This window comes from Euprymna scolopes, chromosome 17 (assembly GCF_053919585.1).
Source record: "Euprymna scolopes isolate OS-2025 chromosome 17, ASM5391958v1, whole genome shotgun sequence".
In the NCBI taxonomy this organism is placed as follows: Eukaryota; Metazoa; Mollusca; class Cephalopoda; order Sepiida; family Sepiolidae; genus Euprymna; species Euprymna scolopes.
Window position 1 is genome coordinate 93,979,887 of NC_136498.1, and position 16,451 is coordinate 93,996,337.

The 16,451-nt window shown below is 34.9% G+C and overlaps 1 protein-coding gene across 10 annotated transcripts in view; it reads right to left on the minus strand.

Annotated features, from left to right (window-relative positions):
* LOC145296848 (dystrobrevin beta-like) overlaps positions 1–16,451 on the minus strand; it is a 541,375-nt gene that overhangs the window by 297,985 nt on the left and 226,939 nt on the right. For all 10 annotated transcript variants that reach the window (XR_013870040.1, XR_013870041.1, XR_013870039.1 and 7 more), the window contains exon 6: positions 4,041–4,192. Coding sequence is in view for 7 of the 10 variants with exons in the window: in XM_080142975.1 (XP_079999101.1) it covers positions 4,041–4,192 (152 nt within the window). In the remaining 3 variants the exon portion in view is untranslated. The remainder of the gene's footprint in view (positions 1–4,040; positions 4,193–16,451) is intronic.

The following is a 16,451-nucleotide window of genomic DNA, read 5'->3' on the forward strand; positions in this document are numbered from 1 at the left end:
ATCTATTACGTTTGAAGCAGTGGAAAAAGTGATTTCTGTGCGCAATGGCAGCAGCACATTCTGGAGAGAACCATGGCTGGCTGTTAGGTTTTTGCTGAAACTTTTTAGAGGGTATGAAATGGTCAATACCTACAATTAACCATTCAGTTAGGTCTAATACTATAGAGGACACATCCTTTTTAAACATGGAATGCAGAGGTAGATCAGATATAAATGTACGGAAGCTATCCCAGTCATTATCGGGCACATTGCCGTCATTATCGGGCACACGGATAGGTTCCTGAACAATCTGAGTGAGGTCATAGGCAATGGAGAAATCATGACAGAACCTCCCCTCATCATCGGTCTTGTTTGAGTGGGTCAACCATTCGACGTTGTGAACATTGAAGTCTCCACATACGTGAATGTTAGCTGAAGGATAAGTAGAAAGGACTTGGTCAATTTTCTCAGATATGCTTTGAAAGATAGTAACTCCGCTGTTGTGGGGACGATAGAGAGTAAATATAAATGCAGTAGTGTGAGCTAAAGCAACCCGGAAGCACATATAAGGTAAGTTAGGATCTTCCCTGGAGATGTCCCTCCCACATGGAAAGCTATCTTTAATATAGGCACATATTCCATGCCCATGGCGATCTTGGGGGTCAGATTTAGAAGTTAAGTTAGAGTATCCTGTAATTGCAAACTCATCAAGGGAAATAGCCTGTCCAATGCCAGTTTCACTTAAAAATAAAAGGTCTGGTTTAGTCTCCTGTAATTGGGTTTCAACCTCTGGAAGGTTAGAACGTAGACCCCTGATGTTGGAGAAGGAGACATGGTAGTAGGGGTCTACGTTGGAAGTTGGAGAACCGGGTTTAATCGTGTATTTTTTTTTGAAACTTGTCATGATGAAATTTTGGAATTTGTGGACTAGGTCGACAGATTTACTTAGAGCAGGACAGAGAGGGGAAACTAAGAGAGAAAAAGAAACGAAGAATTTTTTTTTTGTACCACATGATAAGGTAAAGCCGTAACAATTACCCACTAGTATGGCATCGAGAGGCCCCACCAGAAGCTACTGCATGGTCCAGATTCCATTCACCAAATGGCAATACAGCAGCCCCAGTACTTTGCACCTGCTGATAGGACAGCCTCCTTAGTGGTTAATCCAAGGTTCGGGTCCCTGACTATCAGGCGGATAACGTCAGCCCAGACAAAACGTTTACCTCCAGCACCCTTACTAGTGACATGGCTACAAGGATAGACATAGAAACAGAAAATTTCCACCAACTCTGCCAACTGTTCGCGCAAAAATACTGCCAACCTAGAAAACAGCTTTTTCTTCTCCCTTTGTCAGAAAAATCACTCATTTAAAAAATGAGGACTGAGGGACAAATAAGAAGAAGCGAGAGTAACAGGAGCTGCCGATAACGCATCCACAATGCGTTTTCTACTCTCCATTAAAAAAAAAAAAAAAAAAAAAAAAAAAAAAAATTACTATTAAGTATTGTACTTAATAAAAGTCCAACGGACATGTTTAAGGGAAAGTATGGTGATAGATTCCCCTCCCACGAACTAAAAATGAGTACAATTAGGTAATCTATTTTTGCAATCAACTCGGTAGATAAATAAACATTTATGGACGAGGAAAAAAAAAAAAAAAAAAAATTAAAGCTAGCATTTAATACAACAAAAATACATAAATTAAATACTGAAATAAAATGTAGTTATTAATATTTGAATCTTAAAATAAAAAGTGCGAATTAGTAGAGAAAATCACTTATCACAACAACGCATTCCGTCTCCAAACTAGTGAAGAATTTAACTTTTAATAGCGTTCAGAAGATTTTTTTTTTTTAAATTAACCGTTAAGAGAAAGCGTGATTTTATTCTGAACTTTAACTAATCACGTTTTAAGCAACTTATGATATAAAACAACCTTTATTGACCAAGAACAGAAAAGATGCAGTGTAGTATCAGAAAAGATACTACACTTTGCTCCTAGCAATCAGTGTGAAAATCATACTGTTTCAATGATGCTAGATTATTAAGTTGAATTGCCAGAACTTCATTCCAAATAGATTTGCTATTTTTTTTCTTCTTTTTTTTTTTGTTGTATTACCTGAAATTATCTCTAAATTTTTAATGACATCATGTTATTTTAAACGTCATTTTCAGTCAGGAGCAAAAAACTAAAACTAGAGAAGCCTCCAAAGTGCAGAAATTACTCCCTCCACCCCCTTCAACAACTTTGGGCCCATCCTCATAGAGAGAAAGGGTTGGTAGTAGTTAGGGTCATTATTAGCAACTCTGGATTACACCGTAATGCAGATAAGTACATAGATAGTGATGCTTATATAGATTTATAGAAAACTAGCATGCCCAACCTGGCACTGCCCCAAAGTATTTGTAATTTTATGTTTATTTTCATATTGACGGTGAAAAATGATTGACATTATTATTCATTTTATATTAAAAATATTTAGAATGTGTTATACAAAAGTGAAAGTTAAATGTCATGATTACGTTTGAATTTGTTATTTTTAATTCTCGATTTTATAATTAATTACAAATGACAAATTATAAATGACAAATTATGAATGACAAATTATGAATGACAAATTATGAATGAGCCGTTGCTTTTGTTCATAAAGAAAAGTATGAGTAAGTGTAGTTGTAAATAAAACCGAGAAACCAAATAAAAGCAAATAATGAAAATTCATTCTTACTAAAAGAATAAGAGTTATTTCCCTTGAAATGAAATGTTGCTGATTTTTCTTTTTGTTGTGTGATTTGTGAGTATATTGCTGCCGAGTCGTAAAGGCCTATTGTAATTAGGGGCTAGATTTATAGGGGGCATCCTAAGTGGGAACTTATGCAACAATATGTTTGTTCACATTATATTTAAATCTGTGCATGTTGGTACAATTATGGGAAAGAGAGAGAATTTCAAAGGCGGTCTGAGGAAAGAAGCTATTAAAGAAGAAAGTTTTCCAGCATCTTGGAACCTTTACAGTGTAGGGGTGTGACATTGCTGCTGGTCAGATTTGTTTGGGGTACTTATGTTGAGGGGGTACAAGTGCAATATGTTCACTAGAGCACATTTCGAGAAAGTATTTGTAAAATAAGTTCAAGGATGTAACATAAGTGAAGCAACAGAGGTTGGGGAGAAACCAGTCCGGATGTGGCAACAATACTCCATGCATGACGAATGATGGCTTTTTAGAGATATAGGATACTGGCAACTGTGAGAAGTTTTCTAGCTTAGTAGAGGGAGCCTACCTTCTTTGCATTATACTTGGCAGTGTCTTATATATAAATATTCAATTTCATGTGGCTTGAGAATGTCAGGCTGTTAAACAAATGTTGTACTCTTAGGAAGGATGCTATTGGCCATGAAATAATATATAAGATGATATTTCGCCTGAATTAAATCTTTATCGATTATTTCTTTTGAAGACTAGAGACTTGACTTGAGCCGACATTCATCCAGGATAGTTTGAGTCAACTCCTTCCACAGAACACACAACATCCCGGATGAATATGAAGTTATGGGCAGCCAATTCCGGAACCAACGGCAAACACTGTAGATCTGTGAACCAGAAGAATGTTTAACATCAGTTCTGATGGTGTAACCATGTCTTTTTGGTCTCCTAGGCAATTTTGTCAATCTTGAAATAGTTTTAGAGCTATTACTTTGTAAATGACAAAGTTCTATGTTGTGGTGCACATTGTGGTCAAATGCATTCGTGCATCCTTGTTTTTTTAAAGAGTTTGGTTAAGGAGAATCATCCAGCATTCTGTCCAGATATGTGTATTAAAGATAAAATGGTACCAGCAGACCAGCAGAATACGTCGGAGGTTATATAGGTCAAATACTAGCAACCTTTTGAGATCTGCAGTTGTGACTGGCCAGATCTCACAGCCATAAAGAAGGATCATCTTAACAAGCACGTGATAAATCGAGACTTTCATGCTTATTCTATTTCTTTCATTCATAATTTCCTGCATAAAAGAAAAAGAAACTAAAAAAAAAAGAAGTGGATGACAATGAATTCACATACCCCATCGAAACAACAACGAGATGCCGTATCATTATAACCAAAAGAAGGGCCCTCACATACAGCACTTGGGAGGGCCAACACGGCTTTCAAATATTCTTCAAATTTCTCCTGAACTTGGTAACCACTTGAATCTGATATCTGAGTAAATATATCTGAAAAAAACAAAACAAAAAAAAAACATAGAAAATCATTAACACATTTTGTGAATTTAAAAAATAAAAAGAAAAAAGAAATAAAAGAAATATTAAGATCTAAGAATTTACCAATTTTCTTGAATTTCATTGATACCAATTTTATTGATAATACTAGACCTCCTAATATTATTGGTATGAATAAATTACTTATTTAAAGACCAAACATTCAATTAATAATTGAAACAATTTTTTCATTTATTCCTTGGCTTCAAGTTACAATCAATACCCTCCTCTTTTCGTATTAAGAATGGGTTTAATAATTTTTTTCAAATCAGAAGATGAATCAACTTTATTTTTTTTTCTTTTGAGGAAGTTTTTTAATTTTATTGTTTTTTTGCATTGGAGATTATTTATTTTTATTTTAAGAGATGATTAAAAGGATGTGACCCTACAAATTTATCATTTAAAGCGGCATGATTATGGTCAATATGTAGATTAACACCTTACAACATATATTTTAGAATTCAAAACAACAATTATTTAAGAATTTAGAATGGTAGGGCAATTTTGCATATAAATTTAATATAATCTTCCATTTTCAGACCATTGAAGCTATTTAGGATAATAAACAAAGTTTTTTTTTAATGACAAAGGAATGCAAGATAAATCTTGGGTGCATTTATTTTTTTTTTTAATAGAGAAGGTAAGAGAGTTTCATGTTGAAAAGCTAAAGTAAAAAAAGAAAAAAAAAAAACACAACAAAAACAAAATAAGCTATAACCACTAACCCTAAGAGAGTTGATCAACTTAACTTTTTTTTATTTTGAGGAAGTTTTTTCAACTTTTTTTTGCATTGGCGATTAATTTTTTTCATCTTAGAGAATGGCTAAAATGATGTTAATCTACGAATTTACATCTATAAATCATGTCGTTATAGATAATAAAATTGTAGATAACACCTGCTAAATCAGACACCTTATCTAACCAAAGGTTTTGGGTTACAATTTATGGAACAGACCAGAAATGATCAAGCTGCCACGGTTTTATTTTTTTTCCTTGACTCAACATTAAGATCAATTAATCTCTGTTTTAAGAATGAGTTTAATGATTTTCTTCAAATCAATAAGTGAATTAACTTTATATATATGATAAAAATTTCATCAAAATCTAATCCATAAAATGCTATCTCTCTGTCTCCATATTTTCAAACTCTACCTCTTCTAAAACTAAAAGTCGCAGAGCAGCACAAGGTACATCAAATGATTGGATTTTTTATGGACTTTTCTTTTATGGGCTTTAGCTAAAATAATTTTTAAGGGATCAAAAATGGGTAAAAATTGAAAAAATCATTATACATTTTATGCATTCATCTTAGTTTATTTTTAATCAGTTCATATGCGTGTCACATTGGTACAGTGGTAACGTCATCAGCGTTGAATGCTATAGTTTTGCTTTCGGTACTGATTCTAGCTGATGGCATCCCAAGTTTTTTTTTTTAACTTTTGAAATCACGACTCTTCTGGACGAATTAAAATATATTTAAGCATATTTTATGACTTGGTGAAGCCAGACGCTCTCGTGCTAGTAGGATATATACATGTATTTGCCATTTTAAAGGAAGTTCATCCATCATCCTCATAGCTGCCTTAGGTTAGGGCACTTAAAAATTAAGGATTTAAAGTTTTAAGAAAATCATGCTCTCGTAGACCCTTAGGAGTACACTTAGAGATTCAGAAATATTTCCATTGTCTTCCACCGGTGAATATTATAAAATAATGCACATTTAGATTTGCCTATAAAAAAGAAACTTTAAAGAATCCATATGGATCCTTTAACGTTTCTTTTTTATTTGTTCACATATATTTTACAACACTATCAATAACGAAGAGAAATCTATTTTTTACAGATTACTTTATGCTAAGTGGAAACCATTATTTCTGCTACCAGAAAGCTCAATCCACAGACAAATGTTCCGTCATCTACAACTCATCAATGTGGCTATATGTAGCAAGTTGTGCCCCCTCAACATACATACTCTCGAATAACCAGACAAGCAGAAAAATCTCACCTCTATACTGTTGCGGTCTCTTAAATGTCAGAAAGCCTTTATTAAAGTAGAAGACTTAATTTTTTCCCTCAGACTGCTGGATTTTTAAACTCCCTTCCTGTTTTCTGCTTCCCTGACTGTACTAACATACAACAGTTTAAATGTAATGTGAAAAGACATCTTGCTCCTCACAGACATAATCCCATATAGTAGACCCTTACACTCGAGTGACAATATGCCTTGTTTGAGATGAAAATAAATTTTAAAAAGATATTGAGATTCAAACCTTCTCCTCTTCTCTATCTCTCTCTATAAATATTATTCATGCATCCACATACAATGTTATAGGATATATAATATTTTATGTATCGATTTTCAGTATTTACTTCCATGGCGTTCAATACATAAGTAAAGCTAAGAAATAAGTTATGAAAATATATGGCAATTAAGCTACACAGAGTCTTCTGCATTTCATCCATGTAGGGAATCGTTAGGCTAAAATGTATTTTAGTTTGACAATTCCTATGAGGATAAAACGTGGAAGATTCTGTGTAGCATAATTGCGATATATATATATATAGAGAGAGAGAGAAAGAGAGGGGAGAGAATCATAGTTGAGGCATGTATGCACATATGTACCTATTTACTATGCCTCCCCACGGGACAGAATTAGACACCAGGGTCGTTTTTTAACGTGGAGAAAAGGTACAAAAATAAAAATTGTCTCAGTCGTGAAGGATTTCTTCTCTACTGAAAGAGAACAAGAAATGGAAGTGCAGCATCTGAAGAACAGATACTACACTTTGATCCTATTTACAATGCCTCCCCACGGGACAGAGTTAGACACCAGGGTCTTTTTTTAATGTGGAAAAAAAGGAACAAAAATAAAAATTGTCTCAGTCGTGAAGGATTTCTCCTCCATTGACAGAGAACAAGAAATTGAAGTGTAGCATCTGAAGAACTACTACACTTTGATCTTGACCAAAAGGCCAAATGCACATATGTAACCAATAATGTTTGTATAAATAAAGGAAATTATGGTTTAAGGGAGACTACTCTGCTTGTTATTGAGCACTATTTTATAAACACTGGAGATTGAATGAACATCTACAATAATTATATATATATATCTATAATATAAAGCTGAATGTGTGTGTGTGTGTGGTCACGAATAGGCTCCTATATGGTTGACTATTTTAAAAACTGATTACATATAATGATAGAAGATGTATCGAGACACAGGAATGGGTATGTTTGATCTGGCAGAACAGATGTTCATTAAAATTGTGGGGTCTGCGTTCGCACCGGGTCCACAAAGTATGGAAATAAAAAATTTAAAAATTAAAAAAAAAACGTTTACAAGTGTTTTTGATATAGATATACATAAGAATACTTTGATAAGTATGTTTTAACTTAAATAGGGATAGTATAATAAAATTGTGGGTCTGCGTTCGTGCCTGGCCTCCATAGAATGGAAATAGGCACAAACTTTAATAAAGACTTTTCATATCTATCTGCGTAAGTATACTTTGATAATTATGTTTCAGTTTGAAGAAATAGGGTATAATAAAATTATGGGGTGTTCGTTGGCGCCTGACCTCCATAGAATGGAAATATGTCACAATGTTTAACAAGGTTTTTTAATATAGATCCACAGAATATTGTGATAAGTGTTTTAGTGTGAACAGGTATGGTATAATAAATTATGGGGTTTATCTATTTTATTTTTACTTTCATCATATTTTGCTTTGGTTTTGATACCTCCAAATTCGAAGCTATCTCTTTACAACCCTTCCTTTTCATAACCTATCATACTTTCATAAATCAGAGTCAATTTTCTGTACGCTGTTTTTGAACCCAGTCAATGACGGGTACTTTTGCTAGTATATATATATATATATATATATATATATATATATATATATATATATTTCTACGTCATAATATGAAAAATATCAGAATATCTACTCCATGATATTTGAGCTGATAAAATGACAAGAAATTTTAAAAAAATAAAAGAAAAGAAATAAAAAGTTGCTAGCGCCATTAACCCCTTTTACTATAAGTAGAAGGTTATCGGCGTCTTCTGACAGTTTCATATCATGCAGTAAAGAACACGGCGAAATTCTAATAAGAGATAGCATATCAGCAGACATTCTTTTGAGGAACGGAAGACAACAAAAGTGTTACTGCAATTCTGCATGTTTGCAGGTTCAAGGGAGACTACTCATCAATTTCGATTTCTCTTTATGAAACAGAACCACAGACACCATTTTTATTTTCGCTTTTTAATTAATATTTTATTTTCGCTTTTTAACTTAATATTTCTGACTACTAAAATTATTTTTTTGACTATTAACATTCACGTTTTCTTTGATATAGAAGCACAAATGAACCACAATATCTGACTTTTGGATTAACATGGCTTACCATCCATTGAAATGCTTTGAATTAACTTTTGAATTTTGAAGTTTCAGCAATTTTAATAATATTGCTGACTTGTATTATCTATCGTGAAACTTCAAAAATTCATCACCAAAAAAAATTTTAAAAATAAAATAACCCCCAAAACAAAAAAAAACTCAAAAAAACATGTAATGCAAAGCTTTTTGTTTGTAAATTAAACAAACAAATTGAGCATTGTAAAAAGCAGCATTTAAGCGTTTAAATAAATAGACATTTGAGGAGGTCGTATAGGGGCAGAGAACACAACTGCCGACTATCAATTTGATGGTTGTGTTCGAACACTGGTTAGGAATGGGTGCTAGACTAGCTGCATTATATGTTTCTGTGGAAATATATACCAATCCTTATTTAAGAAGCTCAATGTAATTACAGAGCAATATAGTGAATAAATGACAAAAAACTATATTCCAAAATTCATGATGTTGACCATCTTATAATTTATTCCTTTAATTCAGTTGACATTTACAATTCTTGACAGTATCTGTTTCGTAGTGCAAAATCAATCACTTAATTATTATATCAATCAGTGAATCTATTATGCCCTTAACTCATCAGAAGAAATAGCAACAATCAATCTGTTAAAAGGAAATAAAGTGTGATTTGACATGATTAAATCCGAAAATTTGAGGAGAAACTGCAAATACGGTGTACGTTTTGCTTTGTTTACAATGATAATAAAGATGCCATTATATAAAAGCCGATCGATCGTTCTGTCTTTTCTAATCTATTGACATCCTCGATAAGATAATGACACATGGTAGCAGCGGTGGGATGGAAAGAGTCCAAGTAAGATGTAGAAAAGAATAAGAAGCGGAAAGTTATTTGCTGAAACAGATAAGTAACTTTATTGTTCTTGTTTCGAATTGTAATTTTTACGTACGTCACATGGACGAAAAAAAAAATGTCGAAAGCGGACATGGAAGAAACAAACAGACTAGTGGCTGGCATAAGGCCTCGGGTGCCCCTATGTATGGAAAACAATTTAGCAGCGAATTTGAAGTTGTTTAAACTGAAATGATATAACTACACCATTATTACATGTTTGATGAAACAGTCATTACAATATCAGAGGGCACTTTTGCTTCATACATTGGTAGACGATGCATTGAAAGTTTACTACGGGTTTCAATTTTCAACACCTGAGGACGAAAGAACACCCACCGACATTATTCAGGCATTTGATAAATATGCTATAGGGGAAATGAATGAAACCTACGAGCGTTACGTATTTCATTCTAGAAAACAAGAAGAATCAGAGACTGTGGAATCCTTTATTACGGCACTTCGGATGTTGATAAAAACGTGCAATTTTGCGACAATTGCGTTTCATCAGTACTGAGAGATCAAGTAGTACTGGGAATACACAACCCCCAGACACAAGCTGAGTTACTGAAAATAATACAGTTAGACTTACAAAAATGTATTGACATCTGTAAGCTGTCTGAAAATGCTATAGTCCAGTCCAGAATCCTAATGCCTGAAGGAGTGAATAGGGTTGATTTTAAACCCAGGAGAAAGACATCAGCACAATCTGACAGAGAGTGCTGGGTGTGTGCATTGCGGCATAAAGCGAGCAGAGTTATGTCCTTCATTTTGTAAAACCTGTTATAAATGTAAGGGAAAAAAACACTTTGCCGTGAAATGCAAAGTATCAAGGAAAAAGAAGGTGCAGACGGCCAAAAGTCAACATTATGACCAGGAAAACGACAGTAGTAGTTGTTCAGACTATGGACATGTAGACAGCGTAACAATAAAGGAAAAGGTGAATGCTGTAAGTCAGGAGGTGTTAAAAGCGGAAATGACGGTGAAAGGAAAACCAATTGCCTTTCAGCTCGATAGTGGAGCGTCCGTGGACATATTGAATGAGAAACACGTGATTGGAAAAACACTGGAACATTCAAATAAAACTCTTGTCATGTGGAATGGATCAGAAGTGAAGCCATTGGGAGAGTGTTGAGTAAAAATGATAAGCCCAAAACTGGACAAAAATATGCAGTCAAGTTTGTCATTGTGAAAGAGGATTTCCATCCTTTACTCAGAGCAAATGCAATCCCGAAAATGGAACTTGTTACAGTCAATAACGACAAATTTAAAATGGTCGCCAAAGTTTCCCAAATGAATGAATCCAGCAGCCAGTACTCAGACAGCATTATCAATGACTTCAGAGATGTGTTCAAGGGAGAATTGGGTCAATTACCAGGAGAGGTACATTTGCAGGTGGATCCAGGAGTAACACCAAATGTTGCAGCAACACAGAGAATACCAGTGGCACTTAAGGACAAGCTAAAAGTCGAGTTAGAATGTTATTGAACCAGTGAGTAAGCCAACACCATGGGTAAGTACTTCAGCACTGGCAGTTAAGAAAAATGGAAGCCTATGGATATTTTTTTTTTTTTTTACATAGGCATCACCACATTATCAAGGCCAAGAGGCCACTCAAGGATAAGGGTTAAAGAGTGTACAGTAGAAATTGGACAATATAGTAATCATTAGTAATGAAAATTTGGTAAATTTGATAACTTATATGGAACGGCTCATCAAGAACTTATTTACGTTAGACTTGAACACAACCATATTGTAGTCAGCCGGAAAGCAGGAAAACGGAAGACAATTCCACAGGCGTGCAGTTCTAAGAAAGAAGCTTTGTTCATGGAATCTACGTTTAGGTTTAGGCACAGATAAAGAGTGGGAGGAATTATTGATAGTGTTTACAGCTAGACGAGTGTTTCTTGTGAAAGTTTGGCGAGGGGGGACCATAGATTGAAGCTCAGTCGAACACTTTCCATGAAAATAACGATACATCAGAGACAAACTCGCAACATCTCTTCTGTGAGATAGAGGTTGCAAGGAAGAGAAAAGGACATCTCCTACGAGGCTACGAAGTCTATTTTGAACTCTATCAAGGCAGGACAAGTCTTTTCTAGCAGCTCCTGCCCAGATGTGGCAACAGTATTCCATCCTTGGACGTACCTGGCTCTTATATAGATAGAGAATAGAATCAGCAGTGAGATATTTACCGGATCGATAGAAAGATCCCACCATTTTTCCAGCGGCCTTGGCAACAGATTTGATGTACGTGTTCCATTTAAGATCAGGAGTAATGGTCAAGCCCAGAAGCTTGTCAAAACTTGAGGCCTCCTGAAGACGAGAGCCATTCATTTCAATTGATGCCAGATGTGGATTAGAATGTTGATGATGTAAAGAGAGAAGCTTGGTTTTAGATGCATTAAAAGTAACCAGCCACTCCTTTCCCCATTGTACTACGTGCTCAAGATCAGAGGAGAGAGAATTGGAGAGAACTTGGTCGTTTACTGTCTTAGATGTGCTACCATAAATGGGGTTTAGCAGTATGCATAGACCCAAGACCACTAAATAAAGCTTTGAAGAGGGAACATTCTCAGTTACCTACACTGGACGATTTATTACCAGAACTGGCTGACAGCAAGGTATTTTCTACCCTGGATCTACGAGATGGATTTTGGCATGTAAAATTAGATGAATCCAGCAGTCACTTAACAACATTTTCTACACCATATGGTACGTTCCAGTGGAAAGTTTTACCTTTCGGGATTGCTCCAGCACCGGAGATATTTCAAAAGACCCTTTTTGACAATTTAGAAGGGGTGGTTAATAAAGCGGATGATCTTCTAGTGATTGGGAAGGCATAAAACAATGGAAGAAGTAACAGTTGATCATGACCAAAAACTCAGAGTTGCAGAGATGTTGTGATCGTGGGATGTGATTGAATGTTGAAAAATTGAACCTACAACAAATGTCTATATCTTTCCTGGAACACATGATTACCAGTGATGGGTTACGTCTGGATCCTGAGAAGGTAAGAGCCATAAAAGAGATGCTGTGCCCAACAGATGTGAAGGGAGTGCAACGATTGGTTGGATTCATAAATTACCTGGCAAAATTTCTACCACACATATCTGACGTGATGGCTCCTATTAGAAATTTAGTGAAGCCAGATGTGCCATGGACATGGTCCCAAATTTATGAAGAGGCTTTTGGGAAAATTAAAGAGTTAGTGAGTGAGGCACCAGTATTACGGTACTATGACCCCAACAGATCTTTGGTCATTCAATGCAATGCAAGTGAGAAGGGCATGGGGGCTGCACTACTGCAAGAGGGTCAACCCCTAGCCTATATCAGCCGTGCACTGACTGACACAAAAACTCGGTATGCACAGATTGAGAAGTAATTACTAACAGTAGTCTACGCATGTGAACGGTTTCACCAATATACATTTGGTCGACAGATAACAGTACTAACTGATCATAGGCCACTGAAAGCGATCATAAAAAAAGAATTGGTGAAATGCCCAAAACGACTGCAAAACATGCTGATGTGACTACAGGCTTACGATGCTACAGTTCTGTACCATCCAGGTAAGAAAATGTTCCTTGCAGACATGCTATCAAGAGCATATATCTATGGATTGGGCAGTGAATACATGGATGATGAAGATGATGTCAACGAAGCAGACTATATTCCTGTAACAGAGAGAAGGCTGTTTGAACTCAGCCACAAAGGAAGCAATTGCAGCAAGTAATTCTGGAAGGATGGCCAGAAGACAAAATACATCTTGACCCAGAGGTGAGACCATATTTTAATATGTGGAATGAAATGACGGCACAAGATGGGTTAATTTTCAGAGGAAACTGGGTAGTGGTCCCAGTGATACAGCAGGGAGTGTTGAAAGAAAAGCTGCATTCCACACATCTGGGAGTTGAGGGATGTTGCAAGAGAGCAAGAGAATGTTTGTATTGGCCAAATATGAACAGTGACATAAGGGACTATGTTTCAAAATGCCCCACGTGTAGAAAATATGAAGTAGCCAATCCAGCAGAACCATTAAAGGTCCATGAAGTTCTTGGCTGACCCTGGGCGAAAGTGGGAATAGATCTCTTTAAGTTTGTAGATAGAGACTATCTCTGCACAGTTGATTACATGAGCAACTTTTGGGAAATCGATCATCTTCTCAATACACAAGCAAAGACAGTGATAACTAAACTGAAACACCATTTTGCATGACATGGAATACCAGATCAGGTCGTAGCTCAGTTTAGTAGCCAGGAATTTTATACCTTTGCAAAAAAGTGGTGTTTTACACATACACCGGTCAGTCCATACAATAGCAAGGCAAATGGTAAGGTGGAATCTGCAGTAAAGATGGCAAAAAAACTTTTCCAGAAAGCGATGGAAGATAAGGTTGACTCATACCTTGCAATGTTGGATCACAGGAATACGCCAGGCAGGGGTCTCTTATCACCAGCTCAGAAGCTGATGTCAAGGAGAATAAAAACACTTCTCCCAACCAGAGAGGATTTACTCAAGCCAGAATTGCCCCAAAATCTAAGAAAAATGGTGAAGCAAGACCGCAGGAGGCAAGAACATTCTTTTAACCGCAAAGTAAAACCACTGAAACCATTGTATCCTGGAGATGTAGTATGGATGAAACCACACATAAATGATCAAAAAGAGTGGACGAAAGCAGTGGTAGGGCGGAAACTGGAGTGATCATACCATATAAGAGTGGATGGGGAATTATATCCACGAAATAGAGTAGATTTGAAAAAAAACTGCAGAGACACCCCCACTCACATCAGTGATACACCAGCCATATGAAGTGCAGAGCGAGTTATCCAAGAATGAAAGGCAGGGTACAGAAGAGATATGCACCACAAAACCACCTCAATATGAAGGTGAAATAAGAGAAAGCCCAAACCCGACCCCATCCCCAACAAAACCAAGCCCGGAAAGGTTGCGGACAACATGGTCAGGAAGAATAATAAGAGATCCTGTGAGATTCAGGGATTTCACAACATAAGTGAAAGGGCAGAATAATCCCTGTTAGGTATGAGGGTAGTCAGCCCAATGAATGCCTAGATCACTATATTTTATAGACTCTGTTTTCATTCTTAGACTTTTTTTTTTTGTTCTGTTTTGTCATTGAGAAAAGGGAAGATGTTGCATGAGGGACTTATAAGAGTTTTCACCGTCTCGAGTTGCGTCCCTTACCGGTGTACGTTTTGCTTTGTTTACAATGATAATAAAGACGCTATTATGTAAAAGTCGATCGATCATTCTTTCTTTTCTAATCCATTGATATATTCAATAAGATAATGAAACATAGTTGAAGACCAACTACATGTTAACCTGATAGTACAACCAGACCATTTCCGATTGTCACTGCTCAGATCTTCAGCTATCCACCAACACATTTATACCAACCAGAATGGGGGTGGGAGAGAAGGACTCTATGGATGAGATCTCTCTTCCTATAGTGAAAATTTAGGTGGTTGTCGCAGCAACTGGTAATTGTTTGGGCTCTGCGTCTTTGGAGAATTTCCAGCTAAAAGGACGTTTGCTCGGGTAGGATTTTGAGACTCTTTTCTTGAGAAAATTTCAATAAAACTTTCTCTTTGTATTATTAAATGTACATTGTTAAAATATTTCTTTTTATTTAAAATTGTATAGTTTCTTTAATTGTCTTACGAGTGAAGAATGCTATTCTACTTAAATCCAACCATAAATATCAAGAAATGGTCCAAGGGAGGTAATTTATAATCCAAATATTTGATGAACTCTTTAAAAGAATTTCATCTACATATTCATATTATTTTGTTGGCTATATACAACTTTAACATATATTAGACTACATGTGACCTGTGATTTGGAAGAATATGACGGTTGATAACGTTTTATTTGAATTACAATTTATGAAAAGCAAAAAGAAAAAAATATGCAAATTAATTTACCAAAAGTTTAGTAAAAAAAAAACAACTCAAAAAGTATGTCTTTTATTTTTACAAATTTTTTCTGATTGAAATATACTAAAAATAGTAACCAGGATTGATAGAAATTGAGAATTTGATTAAAAAAAAATAACACAAAAAAAAAATCAAACAAAAAAAACAATGTACGTTTTTAGCATCCCAAATTTTTAAAACGATTATTTTTTTTGTATTTTCATTGCAAGATGTGTTCAGTTACTTTATTTGTTTAAATTATGCAAATACTTAGGTAATCATTTATTTATTTCTTTAAACAAATCTAACATAAACAACGGTACAATAAATCAGCGAACGAACCAGAAGTTAATGACAGCTGGGAGTATGAAAACGTTAATTAATTAATATCAAATAATAATAAGGGACTTGCTTTAAAACAAAAGCACAAATCAAAAATGTTTTTCTTATATATATATATATATATATATATATATATATATATATATATATATATATATATATATATATATATAGTTGATCATGTTTTTTAATGTGCTTTTCTTAAAAATAAACAGTTTAACCCCATCGAGTTAAAAAGACTGCTTTAAACATTATTATGCAACCAAATTACTTTTCTACTTGGACAGATGAGATTTTGTGTTTAACTTATTTTAATGTGTTTTTTTACAAATAAATGTAGTTTAACCCTATCAAGTTAAAAAAAAACTGATTTAAACATATAATTATAACCAAAGGCAAGAATAAATTACTTTTTCATAAGCATATTTATAACTATATTTAGTGCTTTTAGTAGTACTCTTGCAGCCTCTTAAGTTTTCTTTTTAGACCTCACTTATAAAATATTTTCTCTTCTAAGAAAGGTAAGAAACTTGGTTTTAGCAGTACTCTTAGGGGCCTCCGTAATTTTAATTAGTGCTTGCAGTAGTGTTCTGGAGGCCTCCTGAGTTTTAGTTTTTCACTCATCACTTTAAAAAAAGATCTTCTCAAGAGAATTAAAGACAAT